A 21,641-nucleotide genomic window follows, 5' to 3' on the forward strand; every position below is an offset into this window, starting at 1 on the left:
TCTAAAACAAAGCCTTGTCAAAATCTACTGGGTAAACAGAGATTGGAATTTGATTTCTGTGAGCTTAGTAAATATCTTGGGGCTTCCACAGATTTTCCCTGAGGAAGCCCATGCAACTTGAAAGTGATCAACCATCATTAACAGCTTAAAAGCGTAGCTTAACATTATTTAGAGAATGACATATTGAAATTCAGGATCTATAAAATGTATCACCAACAATGTCTACTAAACAATAAAAAAAATTAACAGACATGCAAAGAAGAGCAAGAGCTAAGAAAAGAAAGTCGAACAGATGCTGAGATAGCTCAGACATTGGATTTAACAAATACACACTTTTAAAAAGCTGTTATAAACATAAACATACCAAGGACTTAAAGAAAATATGGTTTTAATGAATAATCAGAGAAATGGAAACTATAATAAAGAACTAAAGAAAAATTATAGAATAAAAAAGTACAACAGTCGAAATTAAAAATTCATTCAGTAGGCTTAACAGATTAGAATTGGTAGGAAAAAAAGTTCAGTAAATATAGTAGCTTTCTATTGCTTCATAGAATTGTTTTGCAACAAATTACCACAAATTTAATGACTTAGAAAAACACCCATTTTATTATCTCACAGTCACTATAGGCCAGAAGTCCAGGCACAGTTTCACTGGGTTCTCTTCTCATGCCTTCACAAGGCTACAATCCAGGTGATGTTTTTAGGATAATAGTAACATGATGAAAATCTCTGCTAATGTTGTCTGATAATCCCTATAATTTGGAATTTCTTTTTTTCTTTTTTCTTAATTTGGCTCATCCCAGAAAATTCTAACCTTCTTGTAGTTTTTATTAGGAATTACAAATATCGTAATCACCTGATGGGTTCATCTAACCCACTTCACATATAAAGCCAATTCACTGAGACAGTGGTATTGCAGCAGAGAAAAAGTTTGATTATCATAGGGCCAGCCAAGCAGAACAACAGGAGATTAATTCTCAAATCCGCCTCCCTGAGAGCCTGGAGGCTACAGTTTGTAAGTATAATTTGGTGGGCAGGGGGGTAGGGAATGGATGCTCCAGATTGGCTGGGAATGAAATCATAGGAGTGCCCAAATGGTTTTGGCGTGCTGAGTCAGTTTCTGGGTGGGAGTCACCAGTTGAGTCAGTTCCTTCATATGAGTCCAGGTGGAATCAGTTGGTCATCAGAATGCAAAAGTCTAAAAAATATCTCAAAGACCAATCTTAGGTTTGACAATAGTGATGTCATCTATAGGAGCACTTGGGAAAGTTACAAATCTTGTGACCTCCAGCTTTATGACTCCTGAGCAGTAAGGGATTCTAGAAAAGCAAGCCAGGGAATAATGGTTGGTTAGCATTTAACTATGCCTATATTGTAGCAGAATTTGGGCTCCTCCCATCATCTTAATCTTGTGATCTTTTATTAGTCTTACAAATGTGGTTTCAGTCCCTGAACAGGGAGGGGGTCAACTTTAGGGAGGTACTTTGCTTCCAAGTTAAACTAAACTAAATTCCTCCCATGGTCTGATGGGCCTATGCCCAGGAATGAGTGAGGACAGCCAGCCTATGAGGCTAGAAGCAAGATGGAGTCAGCCATGCTAGACTTCTCTCAGTGTCACAATGTTTGCAAGGTGGTTTCAATATCCCAGTAATAATTTCTGACCATTGTTGCCTCTGTTAATGCAATGACTAGTAAACACTGCCAGCAACTAGTTAGAGAAATTTTTGTCCACTTTGAGAGACTAAATCTCAAAGAAAATAGTCAAATGAGTCCCTGCTCCAAATAACAATCTATAGTAATATCTTAGAGGCATCATTAATTTAGCCTTTTTTTAAGATAATGACGGGCTTTTTGAGATCAAAGAACCATAATTATCTCACCATAGAACAATGGATAAATATTAGGTACCCAACATGCTGCTTCCCCTACTTGTATCTGGAGTTGGCTGCCTTCCCTTGTTCAGTGGTCATTGTCTGAGTGTACTCAAAGTGTGCTTGGAGGAGCAGCAGCTCTGGCATCATCTGGGGCCTTGTTGGAAATGCAAACTCAGGCCCTACCCCAGATCTACTGCATTTCAACAATAACATCTTCAGGTGATTCATATGCACGTTACATTTTGAGAAGCACTGCTCCAGAATAATAGGAAATGAGGAAATTTGATTCATTTCTGCTCCCAACTCTGCAGTGGGCCACTGTTCACATACCTGCTGGTAACTGTGATAGTCTCCTGTTATAGGAAGCCACAGTCTCCTGTTACAGGAAGCTATTCCTCCCACATCAGTAATAGCTTCATTTAATTTTCCCTGTAGTCCAAATGAAAAGCACAAAAATTTAATCTCTCAAAAGTGGTCCACCTTGTGCAACTCCTCAAATCCTAGCCTCCCTCCCCTGTCTTCCAGTTCACAACTTTCTCTGAGAGAGTCTTCTTAGAAGCCTACCCCCCCTTTTTTTTTTGTAAATCCTGATAGAGGCTGATAATTTGGCTCTAGGTTGCCATCCCTCCCCATCAACTCCCACCTTGCCATTGTAGGGGAAAAAAGATTTCTCACTCATTGCTAAGTTCATGGCTGAGGCACCTGTAATAAAAGATAAATTAACAGGAGAAAAGCACACAAATTTATTTATGTGGGAACCCTCAAGAAATGTGACCCAAAGAAACAGGGAAGTTTCTGTATTTTTATATTAAATTGGATGAAAAGGTGGACAGTTGTGGAGAAATAAGATTAGGGGACAAAAGTGTCAACCTGAAAAAGAAAGACACTAGAAAAAAATTCTCTCTAAATATGTTGAGAATAGTCGGGAATAGAAATAAGGATTATAATCTAGGATGCATGAAGTAAATGCAAGCCACCAGTGCATTCTGTGAGAGAAGGGTAAAGCAGAAGTTTTATTAGCAAAAAGAAAGTTAAACAAGCTGCTTAGAAGCAGAGTTTATTAGTTCTGGAGGGTCAAAGCCAGAGTTGTTGTCAGTTCGTTGGCGAAGATGCCATTACTCAGCAAGTGTTCTTCCGAGTGCGTCTTACCCGAATTACTGCAGTCCTAAAGGATGTCTAGTGATGAGCCTTATCAAAGCAAAAGATGCATGAAGGGTTTTTAGAGAGCCCTTGGAAACAGTTCTTTTCTCAGACACGTAGCATGAGCCTCTGCTCCTTCAGGCCTTCTCAGTTCTATTTTGTCTGGGTCTGACGAAAGTGCTTTCATCCTGGTATGTGCAACTTTCAAAAGGAAATGATGTAATGGTAATAAACTAGGGAGAACTTAGCAAGGCCTGGTTGTTCAGATTCTTCGGTGTGCCCCAGTGTGACATTCCTTTCTTCCAGGTGTTTGAAATACTTGTTCCCCATGCCGTAAAGAAATACCACTTGAACATTAATTTATTTAGTAAGGCCATTTTTACTGCCTGCAGAAAGGATACACTCACCAGCAGTTTTGCCAAGAGAGTACACTGAACAAAGGAGACAGGGTCATTTATAACCTGACGCATCCACCCTACTGCTGCGTCTGGTTTCCACTGGCTGGAACGGGACCTCACATTCTGTATTTGTCCCGTTCAGCTAGCAACTTAGAACTTTTTAAAAGAGGCAAAGGTAGAGAAGAACAAAGGAAGGAGGAAGTAACTTGTGGAATGCTGAGAAAGGTAAAAACACTTTTGAATAAGGAAGAGGAACAGGCTATGACCTAATGCTTGCTTGGAACAGTATAAGCATGCCAGGGCAAATATTTAGGCTACATTGTGGGAGCTGAGAATATAAAGTACATTGATTTCTTTATTATGGCTAGCAGATATTTAAGAATGTTAGCATGGGTCTTTGAATAAATTTTGATTCTTAGAGAGGTTACTATTTATTCCTAATTAGGGAGGAAAGTCTTTGAAGAGGAACCTCTACTTTACTTTTTAAACAGGTATATGGCACATGAGGGCATTATGACCTACTTCAGTGGAAGGCCAGAGAATTCTTTCATGGCCTGTCTTTAGAGGGGAAGGGCAGGAGAAGATCACAGTAACCATCTTGCTTCTGCTGTTTCCTCAAATGCCAACCAAGATGCCATATTTTGAGGTAGCATGTCCTGAACCCCATCACCATCTTGAGTAGCTTGTGGGATGTGGTAATCCTCAGCACGAGGTTTCCTAAGTCTAACTTACTCAGTCTTCAGCAGCACCAGTGAGGAGTGGAGCTGGGATATTGGAATTTGAGCAGCTCAAACCAAGGGGCCCTTGCAACTCTCAGCATCAAAGAACAGTCCATTTTCACCTTTGCCACTTCAAGTTGACTCCCCTTTGTGGTCTCCATGGCAACTGCAGACACAAACATGTTTCTTCATCCTTTCAGAACTTCCAATGGGTAACTAGTACATATATCAATTAGACACACACACACACACACACACACACACACACACACACACACACACACAGAGTACGCTCCCCAGGACAAACATTGATTCTCACACAAATGCCAGTATAATACATTCATATACCTTTTTCTATCTGCAAAATACTCAGGATGCTTGCTCCAGCCAAAAAATACAGTTAAGTAAAAGATCAAAAACGGAGGCACTTGCCTTTGTTCCCTTTGCTTTTTTCAGACGGTGCCTTGGAATATATTAAAGAACAAAGCCCCTAGTAATGCTCATTCCTAAGCCTATCAAAGGCTCTAAAATAAAAAGTTTGTTCTGTCTAGTTTTGGTGTTGTATTGAATTTTTAGACAGTTTTTCAGGTAAGCTTTCTAAAAGAAAGAGAGTTGGGGTGGGCATCTATCATTCTCAGGTCCTCAAATGTGTGGGAGAGGGCTGCTTTTCTTCCTGTTACAGAGTAATTTTAAAGAAATGCAGTTGTTTCAGAAACCAACTTCCAGTTCCATGTCACGAAGACCTTCAGCCACTGTGGTTAAGAAAATGATTAGTTTGCCTGTGTGGTCTGTTGTCCTCTTTCAGAGTCTGCTAATATTTTCCTCTTTCCCACATTCTTGTTTCCTACCCTCCGCTACACTAACGTATCATTTTCTTGTGTTAGATCTCTTTACTATAGCAACTGTCTATTATCCACAATTCCAAAGTCCAAGAACTCTGAAAATGAATCTCATTTGGTGGCGAAACTGCCCTCTCCTGCTCTGATTTGCCTGTACAACCATGCTTGAGTCAGAGAGAGGCTAGTCACACTCCTTACCCCTTCATATAGGACATTACTAATAATTGGTGGCGGAAGTTTTAATTTGTTTTATATGAGACGTTGCTACACGTCCTGCAAGCGGTGTTCCACGTTAGTTGGGTTTTCATAGTGTCCTTTCTAAAATCCTGAAAATTCTGATTTCTGAAACACAACTGCTTCAAGGGTTTCAGATGAGAGATTATGGATTTGGATTTGCAGACAGTTTTTAGTCTTGACATCTGGAAATATGAACATTTACTTTAGGAATTGAATCTAAGTTCCTCAGTTGTACCAAGCAAGTCTTTGCTTCTCTCCAGCATGCCTTCCTGTGCTGAGAACTTCGTGTGTGTGTGTGTGTGTGTGTGTGTGTGTGTGTGTGTGTGTGTGTTGAGAAGGAGTTTTGTTTGGCTGTTGCCCAGTCTGGAGTGCAATGGTGCAGCCTTGGCTCACCACAACCTCCATCTTCTGGGTTCAAGCCATTCTCTTGCCTCAGCCTTCTGAGTAGCTGGGATTACAGGTGTGCACCACCGTGTCCCAGTTAGTTTTTGCATTTTTAGTAGAGACAGGGTTTCACCATGTTTTCCAGGCTGGTCTTGAACTGCTGACCTCAGGTGATCCGTCTGTCTCGGCCTCCCAAAATGCTGGGATTACAGGCATGAGCCACCGAGCCCGCCCTATTTTTAACTATTAATACATCTTTGTTGGGAAGAGTCACTTCTGTTGGGGTCTGAAGCATAAAGAGATTTTCCCCTTACATAGCACCTGGATGGATCCCTGTAACACCATTAACTCATTTTCCAGGAGGCAATGGTTTTAATTTGCCAAATGAAGATTTTATTTAAAATATGAATATTGACAATCCTAAGGAAGGAGGACCTTAAAATCTGGTTTGAATGAAAGTATTAGTGCTTCAAATAAAATATTCCAGAACTGGGGACTTTGTTTAGCATGGGTATTAATCAATTAAAAAGGTTTTTTTTTTTTTTTTTTTTTGAGATGGAGTCTCGCTCTGTCCCCCAGGCTGGAGTGCAGCAGGGCGGTCTCGGCTCACTGCAACTTCTGCCTCCCAGGTTCAAGCAATTCTCCTGCCTCAGCCTCCTGAGTAGCTGGGACTACAGGCACGTACCACCATACCAAGCTAATTTTTGTATTTTTAGTAGAGACGGGGTTTCACCATATTGGCCAGGCTGGTCTCGAACTCCTGACCTTGTGATCCGCCTGCCTTGGCCTCCCAAAGTGCTGGGATTACAGGCATGAGCCACCATGCCCGGCCATAGTTGCCAGTTTCTATTGTTACCATATTTAGATCCATGAGCACCCAGTGTTTAGCTCTTGCTTATAAGTGAGAACATGTGGTATTTGGTTTTCTGTTCCTGTGTTAATTTGCTTATGACGATTGTCTCCAGCTGCATCCATATTGGTGCAAAGGACATGATTTCATACTTTTTTATGGTTGCATAGTATCCCATGGTGTGTATGTACCTCATTTTCTTTATGCAATCCTCTGCTGATAGACACCTAGGTTGATTCCATGTCTTTGCTATTGTGACTAGTGTAGCAACGAACATACAAGTGCATGTATCTTTTTGATAGGAAGATTTTTTTTTTTTTTTTTGAGACGGAGTCTTGCTCTGTCGCCCAGGCTGGAGTGCAGTGGCGCCATCTCGGCTCACTGCAAGCTCTGCCTCCCGGGTTCACACCATTCTCCTGCCTCAGCCTCCTGAGTAGCTGGGACTACAGGCGCCTGCCACCACACCTGGCTAATTTTTTGTATTTTTATGTATACCCAGTAATGGGATTGCTGAGTTGAATAGTACTTCTGTTTTAAATTCTTTAAGAAATCTCCAAACTGCTTTCCACACTGGTTGAACTAATTTACATTCCCACCAACAATGTATTCCCTTTTCTTCAGCCTTGCCAGCATCTGTTGTTATTTGACTTTTTAAAAATAGCCATTCTGACTGGTGGGAGATGGTGTCTCATTGTGGTTTTGATTTGCATTTCTCTGATGATTAGTGATGTTGAGCATTTTTTCATGTTTTTTGACCACTCGAATGTCTTTTTTTGAGAAGTACTTTTTTTGAGAAGTGTCTTTTTTTGAGAAGTTCGGGTCTTTTGCTACTTTTTAATGGGGTTATTTGTATGCTTAATTTTGTAAGAAATGGTCTTTCACATGGCTGTACCATTTTGCAATCCCACCAGGAATGAATGAGTGTTCCTATTGCTCCACATCTTCACTAGCATTTGGTATTGTCAAGTGTTTTCGATTCGGGCCATTCTAATAGTCAGGTAGTAATATTTCATTGCTGTTTTAATTTGAAATTCCTTAATAATTAATATATTGAGAATCCTTTCATATGCCCATTTGCCATATGTATGTCTTCTTTGGTGAGCTGTCTGTTTAGATTTTAAAAATTGGTTTGCTTGTTTCCTTACTGGTAAGTTTTTAGAGTTCTTTGTATATTTTTGATAACAGTCCTTTTCTATGTGTTTTGCAAAGATTTGCTACCAGTCTGTGGCTTATTTTTTTTTTCCTTAAACAGTGGTGTTTTGCACAGAAGTTTCTAATTTTAATGATGTACAACTTACCCTTTTTTTCTTTTATGCTTTTGGTGTGGTATCTAAGAATTCATGCCAAATCCAAGGTCACCTAGATTTTCTCCTATGTGATCTTCTAGTTTTATAGTTTGTATCATATAGTCTATTCCATTTTGAGTAAGTTTTGTGAAAGGCATAAGCTCTAGGTCTAGATTCATTTTTCTCTTTTTTGTATGTGGATGTCCAGACGTTCCAACATCATTTATTGAAAAGACCATCCTTTTTCCATTGAATTGCATTTGCTCCTTTATCAAAGATCAGTTGACTATATTTGTCTGAGTCTATTTCTAGCCTCTCTTTTCCATTCCATTTATCTATTCGTCTGTTCTTCTGCCAATACTTCAATGTCTTAGAACATTCTTTTAATCAGAGAATTTTTCTCTGCTTTTTCCCTAAATTTGTCCCCTTCTGATTTCCAAGAATTTCTTTAACTCCCTAGCAGCACCCCACAAAATCCCTAAACTCAGTTTCCCCCTTCCCCTTCCTTGTCTTTGTCTGTATTCATTACAAGCCAAAGAGCTTAATTTGTTAGGACTTTTCACTCTGGAAGAATATGTTTGATGCTGTCAATGCCTAGATTTACTATAATACAAATATCTTGAAATCCGAATCTATGGTTACCAGATTCAGATATTTGGTGAATTTGCTTGGCTGATGAGTGTAATTATATTATGAATGAGAATCTCTAAGTCAGAATACCTTTTAAGCATGTCTTGTGTATGTTTTCACTCTTCACAGTATCTGTGTACAGATAATTGATGAAGAAAGGAAGTAAAAAAGGAAGGAAAGAAGAAGGAAGGAAAAAGGGGAAAGCAAAAGAACAAATAAATAAATGAATAGATAAACTAACAACTACTCAGGAAGAAAGGGGTCCTCAAAAGAGGGTCAAATGCAGCCCTGTGCTGTTGAAGCAAAGATAAGGTGGTAGGCAGGAATAAGCAATTCAGAAACAATATAACTATTGCAGAAAGGGACCACACCAAGGGACTCAGACTGGATGTAGTCAGGTTAAAGCTGAGTCCTTCCAAACCTGAAGGAAGTCAACCTATGATAGCTTGAAATGGGAGCTTCTTGTGGTGGTTTTAACATATGTCCACAAATTTGTTGACATATGTTAAAATTCCTCTCCTCAGTAGGCTTTTCCTCTTTCTTTGGATATGAGCTGGACTTATTTACTTGCTTCTAACAAATGAAATGTGGTGGAAGTGTAGATGGATGAAGGCAAAGTCATAAAAGACATTGTCACTCCTACCTTCACTCTTGTATCCCTCAGACTGAGGAAGTTGGCTTGCAGACTGCAAGACAACTTAGGCAGCCTCTTTAAGAGGCCCCGTGGGGAAGAACTAAGGCCTTCTGCCAAAAGCCACCTCTGACTTGCTGGCTATGTCAGAGAAAAAGCATACAACTTTCTTTAACGTGTGTACACATGAGCCTTCAGAATGAAGACCCAAAGATACAGGGGACATTGTCCATTTTTTATGCTTAGGTTCAACAAAATATAGACATCCATATGGGAATATGATTGGACAAAAAGGGTTTGATCTAAGGTTAATAGACTGAGTGGGGAAACCCCACAAGGCCTGTCCATCTAGATTCTTCTTGGCCTCTCTGAGCAGCATTCCTTTCTTCTGGGTGTGGGGCAGGGCCCTCTCTGGAATGGAGATCTTAGGACCTACAGTCAAAAAAGGTTAGATAATTTCCCTATGATCAGTTTTTACATGGAAAGATGGAGGCAAAGTTAGAGTGATGTTTTTAGGCCTTATGACTGACTTTGACCAAAAGGGGCTTTGGTTTCCATGATCCACCTTGGGGAAGAGGAATTCTAGTTTCTACGGCTAGCCTCGGGAGAGGATGGGACTGAGAGACAGGAGGGCAGGAGAAGAACAAAGAAAAACTTTTGCTTCCAAGGCTGCATCCAAGGTCTTTATTTTGGGGTACTATTTTCTGAGCCCCAGCATAGCAATAGACGGCTAATATGCTAGTCCAGGCCTTCATCTGTATTACTGTGCTGTGCTGCCTTTGGTGTGAATCATAAATGCCCCCAATGCTACTGAGGAATTGATGGATGACAGATGATAACGAAGAGTGTCTGAGGGAGAGGATGCTATGCTTCCTCCACAGCACATGTGGTCTCATCCACCTCCCTCCTTTGTGTATCACTGTTTTTCTTGGTTCTTTTGATTTCTTTCTCCATTCCTTTCTTTTCTTATTCTGTGTCATTAGCAGACACCATTGGTTACCTCCCCATCTGCCACTCCTGTTTCCTCTTATCAGGACACCAGTTTTGTTTGCAGTGCCATATGCCCTGGCTGGTCTCAGCTAATGTGGTAATTCTATTCTCCTTGCCAGTGATTGATCTAGGGGTGGGCATGCAACAGAGAAGATGTAAGAGGAGGTCTTTTAGGGGCTCCAAAGAAATGTCTTCCTCTCATCTAAAAGAAGAACATGTTACAAAAAGAAATCTATTTTCCTTTCAAGTTTGAACAGTGTCATCAGAGGACATTGTACTTGATTTTCTGCAGCTGTCATGTTTCGTGGGGAAGGTCAAAGAAATGGCAGAGATATGGAGTCAGAGCTCTGACATTGCTGGGGCTGTGTGACCTCCAGGGTAGCCCTCCTCTTGACTTCCTGGTGAGTGAGACACCAATATTTTTATTGTTATACCACTTTAGCATGTGTTCTATTACTTGCTGTCAAAAACATTCTAATTGATATATTGTTTCCTTCTCTTCCTTGCTTTTTCTTCTCCTGTCAGGAACATCAAGAAGGCTCCAAAGTTGTTGCCTTTTTTTTTTTTTTTTTCCCGATTAAGGCCTTTTTGGGTTAAAATGACTTCTGACTTGTGGTCAAGAAAAAGTGAAAGTAGGTGGCGCACGGTGGCTCATGCCTGTAATCCCAGCACTTTGTGAGGCCACGGTGGGCGGATCACAAGGTCAGAAGATCGAGATCATCCTGGCTAACACAGTGAAACCCCATCTCTACTAAAAATACAAAAAAAAAAAAAAAAAAACAACTAGCTGGACGTGGTGGCGGGTGCCTGTGGTTTCAGCTACTCTGGAGGCTGAGGCAGGAGAATGGCGTGAACCCGGGAAGGAGAGGTTGCAGGGGCCAAGATCATGCCACTGTACTCCAGCCTGGGCAACACAGCGAGACTCTGTCTCAAAAAAAAAAAAAAAAAAAAAAAAAGTGAAAGTACATTGTTATCTTGCACAGTAAGAAATACAGAGGTGTGTTATTATAGGTGTTGGATTTCCTTATTAGTCCTGCTTTACAAAATTGAGGTTAAGTAACTTGCCCAGGGTCACACAGCTGGCCAGTGTGGATTTGAACCCAGGGGTCAAATTCCAGACTCTTTGATGCTAACCTCTGTACATTACTGCCTTTTGTCTGAGCTCACCTAGTTTGGATGGGCTGATGCTCTTTCTTTAGATGTGGGCTTGATATTCAGGTATGGGCAATGATATATGAGGAATGATATATTTCATTCCTCTGGCCATAAGGACTGGTTCATTGTTGGACATGTGACTCCAGTTAGGTCAATGAGTTTCCACCCCAAGACTTTTCTGGAACTATATGTAAAGTGAATCTATATCAAATGACATTGCCAAATGAACAGTTTGTACACATGGAGCTGTTTCCAACCATCACTGTACCACAGAAAGAGCCAATCCACAAAAATATAATAAAAAGAGACAAATGGCTCGTGCTGACGTTATGTGACCCTGCATCCAGCCTAGACCAATCGCTACTGACTTTTCAGTTATGAGAGACAACACATTCCTTCTTTTTGCTCAAGCCAGTTTGAGTGGCATTTTTGTCACAGAAAGACTTCTTAGGAGCTGAACTGTGTCTCCTTAATTCATATGTTGAAGTCTTAACAGTACCTACTACAATAGCTCAAAATGTGACTGTATTTCCATAGGATCTTTAAAGAGATAAAGTTAAAACGAGTTCTTCAGGGTAGGCACTAATCCACTATAACTGGTGTCCTTATAAAAGGAAATTAGGACACCGACGCACAGACTGGGAGTTGGCCATATGAGGATGAAGCAATCAGGTGGCCATCTGTAAGAAAAGGAGTGAGGCCCTGGGAGAAACCCACCCTGCCATCACCTTGATCTTGGACTTCCAGCCTCCAGAACTGTGAGGAAATCAATCTCTTTTGTTTCAGCCACCCAGTCTATGGTACTTTGTTATGACAGCCTGAAAAAACTAATACAAGGCTCTGAACACTTTCTAAATTCGTATCTGGAAGTGAGAGAATACATGTTGCAGATTGTGAAATAGAGAATCAGCTCACTCAAGGTGGGGTGGGGCAGTGAGGACCTCTCGATTTTGAGCAGGAAGCTGGCAATTTCTGTTGTGCAGTAGCAGCAAGGCAGTGGTTAAACTGTATCCTATTTTATCTTGGTGCTCTGACCATGGGGCTACTGAGGTTGAAAGTTAAAGAGAGATGATAGAAAAGCATCAGGCTGATGGAATAAGATGAATTTATTTTGTAGCCTTCAGTTAGGTCCTACCAGAAAGACAAGTTTTGTTAGAAATCAACCATCTGAAAGCAGCAAGGGAAGAAAAGACAGCTTTGCTACGGGAGGCCCTTTCTTCCTATAGTTATCAACTTAGAAAGTTAGATGTCTCTGTCTGGGCGTGGTGGCTCAAACCTGTAATCTCAGCACTTTGGGAGGCTGAGGCCGGGGGGATTACCTGAGGCCAGGTCAACCTGACCAACATGGTGAAACCCTGTCTGTACTAAAAATACAAAAATTAGCCAGGTGTTGTGGCATGCGCCTGTAGTCCCAGCTACTTGGGAGGCTGAGGCAGGAGAATCGCTTGAATCTGGGAGGTGGAGGTTGCAGTGAGCCAAGATGGTGCCACTGCACTCCAACCTGGGCAACAGAGTGAAACTCCATCTCAAAAAAGTTAAATAAATAAAAGAAAAGAAAGTTAGATAGATGTCTCTGAGCTTCGCTGAATTGAAAAGTGAGATTCTCTGTCATCAATTAATATTACTTCTCACAAAGCCTAGGGTGTGGAAAACATATCAGAAGATAGGAATCAGAGAGAAGCTTCATTCCTGTTCTTCTAGGCTTCTTCCAAACATCTTTCAGATATTTAGCAGCCTGAGAAAGGTGACAATGGTCTCACTGTAAAGAGTCATCCATCAGACATAACCAAGGGGCAAGGGCCAAGTTATCTGTGCTTTGAGGGTGCTGGTTCTGTCCTGGGGCAGCCAGCATGGACAATATTAGGTTGAGGAGTAGGTGGGATGGCAGAGCATTAGGGCCTATGCTGAGACAAAAATCCCACAATAAAGGGTCTGGAATCTAGGACTGTGACCAAACATGTTTGACGTGGGCCATCGGTCAATACAGTTGCCTGATTTTTTTTCTTTTTTTTTGAGATGGAGTTTCACTCTTGTTGCAATAGAGTGCAATGGCGTGATCTCAGCTCACTGCAACCTCCACCTCCTGGGTTCAAGCGAATCTCTTGCTTCAGCCTCCTAAGTTGCTGGGATTACAGGTGTGCACCATCACACCTGTCTACTTTCGGTTTCACCATGTTGGGCAGGCTGGTCTCGAACACCTGACCTCAGATGATCCCCCACCCCAGCCTCCTAAAGTGCTGGGATTATAGGGGTGAGCCACCGCGCCCCCCCCCGCCCACCCCCGATTTGCATGATTTCAAACTGTGTAGTTATATTGCCCGAGAAACTGCAAGCTTGGACAAAAAAAAAAGGTGGCAATGGCTCAACTTCCAAAGCAATTTTCCAGCTCCTCTCATCTGCACCAATGGCAGTGGGATGTGTGGCTTCAGAGGGAGAACACTTCCTAATACTTTTCTAGGTCCTGGTGGTTTGGGTGGTAGGCAAGATGGGAGGCTTACCTCCTTCTGCCCCCTTTACCTGACAAGTGCAGGATGAGGCAAGTGACTCAGGTTTGATTAGCATCATTTTCCATCCCTCTGATCCCAGTGATTGGTTCAGACCAAGTAACTGCATTACAACTCGATCCTAGGGTGGTTTTGCAGGAACTGTTGGGAAAGTGAAGCACTTCATCCTTCAGTTGCTAAATTAGCAGAATAAGCTTCGGGTAGGATGTCACTCTATAGAAAGAGCTGACTGAAAATGAATTAAAACTGAGGAATGTGTAGCTGGGAAATATATACGTGGAGAGAGGTGTTAAGTACTTGTGATGGTGGTTGACCTCTAGGATCCAGCAATGCCTGAAGTGATTGCTACTTCTGGATTTCTCAACTTTTTCATTACAAGAGCTAATACATTTCTCCCCCCGCTTCACTTTTTATTGTTATTTTCTCACAACCATACTTCCCACCTTTCTTTCCTCTTTTTCAAAGGAATTCACTTGCCTCATCTGGCACTTGTTGGGTGCTGGGGCAGAAGGAGGTAAGTACTCCCCAGAACCACCAGGATCCAGAAGCGTATTAGGAAACATTCCCCTCTGCGGCCACATGGCCCCCTCCTACTGGTGCAAATGAGAGAAGCTGGAAAATTGCTTTAAATGTTGTCCAGATGCCACCTTTTTTTCTCCTTTCTTGATTTCTTACCTCCTTCTCTTCTCCTCTTCCTCCTTCCTGCTCCTTTCCTTGCCCCCTAGATTTGCTTGCATCAGTTGGAATGGTACTTTCGGCTCTCATAACCAAGAACCATGAGTAATACAGGAGTCATCAACACTCTTTACACTCTTTAGCAGTTGGAGACCTAACCAGATGCCCGGGCACTGGGGACACAAAGTGGAATAAAGTTGAATGAGAAGTGGACTGTGTCTTGGAGAAGCCCTCAGCATTGTGAATCATGGACATTGTACAGTCTGACACGTGCTACACTCACAGTGTATATAGAGTGTGATGTGGAGAAAGGGTCCTCATTTGGACTGAGGGGTTAGTGAAGGCTTCCAGAAGCTGAGTAGGAACTAGAAGGAAGGACGTTTCAGGCAGAAGGAATAACCGAATAAAGACAAAGGAGTGTCAGATGGCACATTATCCTTCATTCTGGAGGCTCCAAGTAGTTTGATATGGCTGGGACGGAAGGTGCCTTTAGAAATGTGAAGGCAGATGGTGCCGAGGGTAGGAAGACATCAGACCATGGGGGACCTTTGTCCTTCAGGTATAAAATCATTTAAAGATTTAAGTGGGGGAAAACGTGGTCACATTTGTTACTAAGATGATCACTTTGGCTGCAGTGTGGAGGATGGATTGAGAAAAAGCAATTATTACCTTACCATAGGATCATGAGAATCTTTCTTCAATAAATGCGAGAAAGGGCACTCTGTTTTTCATGATATTCTGATTGCCAGCATCTTGACAGAAGGGCTATGGCAAAACCGAGAAAACACTATGAACATTAGGCAAAAAAGCAAAACAAAACAAAAGAAAACAAAGATCTCTTTAGCCCCAACAGTGCTAATTTTTGCATACCCAGCAATTACTTTTCTAATGAAAGTCATTGCTGCCAAAATCAATCAGTATAAATGTTGGAGACTCCTTTCTCCTTCCATGAAAAGCTTTTACTATTTCGTTTCACTAAAGCTTAAAGAGAACTCGGTGTTTATGGTTCATTCTAGAGCGATCCACCACAGGCATGCTTTAGGATGATGGTCAGGGAAACTGTCATTTAATCTCAAGGATGTCATTTGATTCCATTCAAAACTAGGCAGTACACATCAGCAGGCAATATAGTCTGATGCTGTGGCCTACTTTGTTGGCTGAAGCCTTCCACTGTCCTGGGAGGGAACTTATTTTTCTTTCCTTTCATCTCTTATACACATACATGGAATATAAACGTTGGTCACTCTAGAAAACACATGGATAGTCCTAGAGCAAAATGGGTTTCAAGGTTATTTAATTTATGCCTCTTAAAACCTCAAACACTTTCCTCCCAGTAAAATTTCATGCAGTATACAGAACTTTTATTAAAAAAAATTATTCATCTCCTCCTTACTTCTCTTTATCACCTACTTTTTTCTTTCTTTTCTTTTTTCTTTTTTGGATGGTGACAGGGGTCTTGCTATGTTGCCCAGGCTGGTCTCAAACTCCTATCCTCGATTGTTCCTCCCGTTTTGGCCTCCCAAAGTGCTGGGGTTACAGGTGTGAACCACTATTTACAAAGTTTCACACTCCCTTAGGGAATCCACTGGGAACACATCTTTACAGTGTCCGTGGAAAAGGTTATGTGATTTAAGAAACACTTGTAGCGTCTATACCATTTAATATCTAGGAATTTGTTGACTTTTTAGGATCTTTGGATGAATGGGTTTTTAATTTTATCCAGCTTATTTAGAAGAAATTGCCATGCTTGCTTTAAAAGGGTTTCTTTTCGGATCCCAACGTCGCCGAGTGTCGCGCTCCGCCCCCGCCCGGGGGTCGGTCACGGTCTGCGCCTGCGCAGGCCCCGGTTTGCCCGCCATTCTGCGGGACGCTGGCTGCGATGGATTGGGGAAATGGACGCCTGGAGAACGGAAATCCAGTTATCAAAATGGACTCGAGAAGAGAGAACCTAACGGAAGAATAACAATGGAAGAAATTGGGAACATTATCACAAAGCTATCAACCTGCCAAATTCCAGGCTCAGATGATGTCACAAGTTAAAAAAAGTCCTTCATGAAAAAGATCTTAAGCAACGTGATGGATTCAGAAGCTCATGAAAAGAGGCCACCAGTACTTACATCTTCAAAACAAGATATATCACCTCATATTACAAATGATGGTGAAATGAAGCATTACTTGTGTGGCTGCTGCGCAGCCTTCAACAACGTCGCAATCACATATCCCATTCAGAAGGTCCTCTTTCGACAACAGCTGTATGGCATCCAAACCCGGGATGCAATACTTCAGTTGAGAAGGGATGGATTTCGAAATTTGTATCGTGGAATCCTTCCCCCATTGATGCAGAAGACAACTACACTTTCACTTATGTTTGGTCTGTATGAGGATTTATCCTGCCTTCTCCACAAGCATGTCAGTGCTCCAGAGTTTGCAACCCGTAGTGTGGCGGCAGTGCTTGCAGGGACAACAGAAGCAATTTTCACTCCACTGGAAAGAGTTCAGACATTGCTTCAAGACCACAAGCATCATGACAAATTTACCAACACTTATCAGGCTTTCAAGGCCCTGAAATGTTATGGAATTGGAGAGTATTATCGAGGCTTGGTGCCCATTCTTTTCCGGAATGGACTCAGCAATATCTTGTTTTTTGGCCTTCGAGGTCCCATTAAGGAGCATCTGCCTACCGCAACGACTCCCAGTGCTCATTTTGTCAATGATTTTATCAGTGGAGGTCTATTGGGTGCCATGTTGGGATTCTTGATTTTTCCAATTAATGTTGTAAAAACTCGCATACAGTCTCAGATTGGTGGGGAATTTCAGTCTTTCCGCAAGGTTTTCCAAAAAATCTGGCTGGAACGGGACAGAAAACTGATAAATCTTTTCAGAGGTGCTCATCTGAATTACCATCGGTCCATTATCTCTTGGGGCATAATCAATGCAACTTACGAGTTCTTGTTAAAGGTTATATGAAAAAACCCATCAGTTAAGTGCCGTTTATCAACTGAATAGACCTTCTAAGAAGAATGCAGTTTGGCCTCTTTCTTAACTGGCCAAACACAAGTTGGTGTCATAACTCCGGGCCACAGTGAGTTATGGGCAAAGCTGTTTTCCTTAAGCATCAACAAAACAGAATAAAATGTTCCAATAGGAAAATATAAGGGTTTTATTTGTTTGTTTTGTTTTTTATCATTACCTAACAGCTTTAGGCTAATTGCCTGGTAAATAGCTGTCCATCTGATGGCCTTTGACAGGGAACCTAATCCCCAAGATAGGATTCTTTTTCTCAAACCAGTCTTGAACTCCTGCGTTGAGACATAAGTGGCTGTGACCGGCCGGAAAGACGGTCCTCAGGGGCCAGGGGCTCCTCAGGCTTCCTTTGTGACTCCATTGCTTGCTTCTCTGCCCTCAGGAGCAGCTGCAGAGGATAGTTTTCATTAAGCTCAAGCATATGACAAAGGGGCAGAACAGAGAAGAAAAACAGCTTAATAGGTATAGGCTTTTCATGATAAATTGCCTGTATTAGTTTTGAAACTAAGCACCTATCAGATAGTCATTATACTATTTCTATTTAGATATGGTAGATCAAGGAGCTCTGAAAGTTCCCATTTTGTTTTCTAGGTTTGAAAGTTTTCTGTTTGATTCTGACTGTGACCTTCAACCCTTACAAAATATTCTTATGTTAATTCCACTTATTTCATTGCCGAAAGATGAAGGGACTTAAATGTTGTTATAGGTGTTCCATGCTGTTAAGAAGTTTGCATATTGTGTATAGATCAAATTCTGTTTAGCTTAGTTTCTTTGAATTATTGATGCCATCTCAGCAAAGGTCTGTGGTTATTTTTCCTGTGCAGTAGGAGTTGGTCATATTCAAGCATCCTGTTCTCTTAAAACTCTCCTTTTAAAAAATAAACACTTTCATAACATTTTGTTTTGGCGGTCTACTAATGCAATCCCACTTTTCCCCCTAGTTTCTAAATGTTACAGAGTGGAGGGGAAAAGACTCAGGATGGGTTTCACCTCACAGTGTTCGCTGTCTTTTATTTTACTCCTGGAAATAGAGACTCCATTAGGATTTGGATATTTTGGGAACCCAGTTTACCACTGTGTCAGTAAAACAGTAAGATAGTTTGAGAGCGTATGATCTAAATAAAGACATTTGAAGGGTTAGTTTGAATTCTAAAAGTAGGTAATAGCCAAATAGCATCCTCATCCCTTAACAGACGAAAACTTCGGAATTAGAAAATGTGAAAATATTTTTTCCAGACGAAACTCATGCCACTTCCAATTGACTAATGAAATATAAGAGACAGATTGAAAAAGTGGATTATGAATCTTAAAACCCTTTCTGTAAATATTATGTAGCTAAAGATTATTTCCAGCATCTGACATGACGGTAGGTTTCTTGTTAACCAGTTTTTCTTCTTTCTGGGTAATTGCATGTGAATATGTGCACATACTGACCAAAATAAAGGCCTCGACTTCGTAGTTTACTGAAAGTTCCTGGGCAAATAGTCCATAAAAGCTGTTTACCTCTGAATGCATGGTGGCTGGTTAAATACAGTGAACATCCTTTTTCCAGCTGTAAAGGATGAAGCGTATTAAGCATTAGCCAGACATTAATAAAGCTAAATAGCCATACAGCAGCAGCTCTGTCTGACAATGTTGTGCTGGATATTACAGTTTATTTTCAAGGTGCAGATGTAAAGATTTTAAAAAGTAATAATTTGTCACCAAATAAATATGAGTAGCATCCTTTGGCCTATTAAATAGAGTCAGGATTTGAAGGGAATTGAGTTTGAGAAATGAATAAATAAAGGCACCTTGGTGCCTGACACCCTCATTCATGTGTGTGACTTTGAGCACTCACAGGCACTTCTAGCTACTCAGCCCAGGGCAGGTGGGTTAGCCTGGGGTTATACCTTGGCCCTGGAAATAGACACCATTGGGCCTTTGGTTTTGTTAGGCTTCCTTTTGTCTTTACACTCCATACAGGTGGTAGAAATCTGAGTTCTAAAGCGCTTTTGTGAAATATAAGCTAAGTGAGAATTCTAAGTAAAATGCTTTGGTTTCTGCTGTCTCAAATAAGTGGCGTTTAAAACAATTATTAATAAATATTTTTAATGGTTTTAACTCAGCATTTTTAAAAAAATTTCTTTGTCACTCTTTACAGCTTTTGAAGACCAAACTGCAAATACATTACCAGGGATGATTTTATGTTGTCCTATAGACTTCTTAAATTTGACAAAAAAATTAGCAGGACTTGTAACCAACAGCTTTGTCTGAACTTGAAGTCAAAATGTGTTGTTAATAAGAGATGCTAACTATTGCTTTTACCTTCAGTGTGAACTAGTGTGGTAATAACTTTGAAAAGGCACGCTGGGCACGGTGGCTCATGCCTGTAATCCCAACACTTTGGGAGGCCGAGGCTGGCGGATCACTTGAGCTCAGGAGTTTGAGACCAGCCTGGTCAACATGGCGAAACCCCATCTCTACTAAAAATACAAAAAATTAGCCAGGTATGGTAGTACCCACCTGTGATCCCAGCTACTCGGGAGGCTGAGGCAGGAGAATCACTTGAACTTGGGGGGCGGAGGTTGCAGTGAGCCGAGATCGCGCCACTGCACTCCAGCCTGGGCAACAGAGCAAGACTCCATCTCAAAAAAAAAAAAAAAAAAAAAATTGAAAAGGCAAACATGATTGAATATCTGAAAAGCTTTAAAAGTGGCCTTTCTGTTACGTATGTGGCACAAATGGCTCATAAGTGCAGGACACTTATGGTCTTGTGTCCTATACTTCGTGTGTGATGCCACCAGAAATGTTATGGATTCTGTATTGAACACACTGAGAGTAGTATGAGCCCTCAGGACTACACCACAGACTAAACACAACCTTGATATGGTGGCAAATATGTGTGTCTTTCTTGTTTCATTAGTGGTTGGGGAGAAAATGGATGTTTTTGTCTAAATAGTCAATATTCATCTTAACATGGTTGGCTGTATAATCACCGGCTATATTGTGAACTGTGCAATAAAACAGAATCGTTTGTGTGAATAATTACCTTCGCATACCTGAAATTCCCAAGCTCAGTTACAATGCAATACTCAGTATAAGGCTGTGCAAACATGTAAAGGAATAATGGTGGTTGATGGGATATATATGAAATGGGATCTAGAGAGCTTCAAGTGAAGCCAATCATGTTGAACTAACACTGGTTCAGTGTAGATGAAATAGAGTGAGGGGTATGCAGTCATAAAATGAAGGGTGGACAGGAGATTACATGTGAAGAAAGGGTAAGCACTCAGACTTGGTTTCTTTTAAATTAAAATATTTCTTTTCTCTTGTGCAAATGTGTATCAAAGACTTGAACAGGCATTCTCTTGAAATTTGAAGATTTTTAGTTTTGAATGCTGTATTTGCTTAATATTAAATATGTGTTGCCTAATGGCTCCCAAATTGTGTGGGAGTCTCGAAGGTTCGTTATTGAAAGTGGTTAAGCGCACAACGCTATTTTTGTTTGATAGTTTGAGTTTTATGACCATATGAGTTTAAATGAAATCTGTTAAATGTTTCAGAGTTAATACTCTTTTTTTTTGATAATTTGGAATAAGGTTTGTTTTTTAAGCCCCTCTCCCCCCAAAACTAACTAACTAACTAACTAACTAAATAAATAAATAAATAAAAGGGTTTCTTTTCACACATCAGGCAGTTGTGGGATGGGAGTTTATTCAGACTACTTTTACGTTTTGGTTGATGCATAGGACTGTGGGTTCACATGAGCCTTAGTTAACCTTCTGTCAGTATAGTGGTGTCTGACATTCTGCATTAAGGAAATTTTTTTCTCCCATCAGAATCTGTAACTAATGGTGGTAAACTTCATGCATGTATTTCTATAATAACACACCAGATTTGTGGTCTATAATAACCAGCAGTATAGACCACAAATAATGAAGAATATAAGCTTTAGAATGACATATACCTGGCCAGGCATGGTGGCTCACGCCTGTAACCCGAGCACATTGGGAGGCTGAGGCGGACGGATCACGAAGTCAGGAGTTCGAGATCAGCCTGGCCAACATGGTGAAACCCCGTCTCTACTTAAAATACAAAAATTAGCTGGGTATGGTGGTGTGTGCCTGTAATCCCAGCTACTCGGGAGGCTGAGGCACGGGAATTGCTTGAACCCAGGAGGTGGAGGTTGCAGTGGGCCGATATCACACCACTGCACTCCAGCCTGGTGACAGAGTGAGACTCCATCTCAAAAAAATAAAAAGTAAATAAAAAGAATGAGATATACCTGTGTTCAAACTCTAACTCTGTTACTGACAAGTT

The 21,641-nt window shown here is 41.1% G+C and overlaps 1 protein-coding gene and 1 long non-coding RNA gene across 2 annotated transcripts; one reads left to right on the plus strand and one right to left on the minus strand.

Annotated features, from left to right (window-relative positions):
- Nucleotides 1-403: 403 nt before the first annotated feature.
- Nucleotides 404-5,535, minus strand: LOC139360044 (uncharacterized). Its single transcript, XR_011616981.1, has 3 exons — nucleotides 4,148-5,535; nucleotides 2,208-3,218; nucleotides 404-1,322 (listed from the first exon to the last, which is right to left on the minus strand). It is a non-coding gene; the product is annotated as an uncharacterized lncRNA (long non-coding RNA).
- Nucleotides 5,536-16,146: 10,611 nt separating this feature from the next.
- On the plus strand, nucleotides 16,147-18,498 carry LOC105468038 (solute carrier family 25 member 52). The gene has a single exon (XM_011717968.2). It carries the CDS (start codon nucleotides 16,368-16,370, stop codon nucleotides 17,280-17,282), a length of 915 nt encoding a protein of 304 aa, XP_011716270.2. The 5' UTR covers nucleotides 16,147-16,367; the 3' UTR covers nucleotides 17,283-18,498.
- The last annotated feature ends 3,143 nt before the right edge of the window (nucleotides 18,499-21,641 follow it).

Source organism: Macaca nemestrina, chromosome 19 (genome assembly GCF_043159975.1).
Source record: "Macaca nemestrina isolate mMacNem1 chromosome 19, mMacNem.hap1, whole genome shotgun sequence".
Taxonomy (NCBI): Eukaryota; Metazoa; Chordata; class Mammalia; order Primates; family Cercopithecidae; genus Macaca; species Macaca nemestrina.

Excerpts from the sequence above, each read along its gene's own strand:
- LOC105468038 (XM_011717968.2), top strand. The coding sequence starts at position 16,368 with ATGAAAAAGATCTTAAGCAACGTGATGGATTCAGAAGCTCATGAAAAG.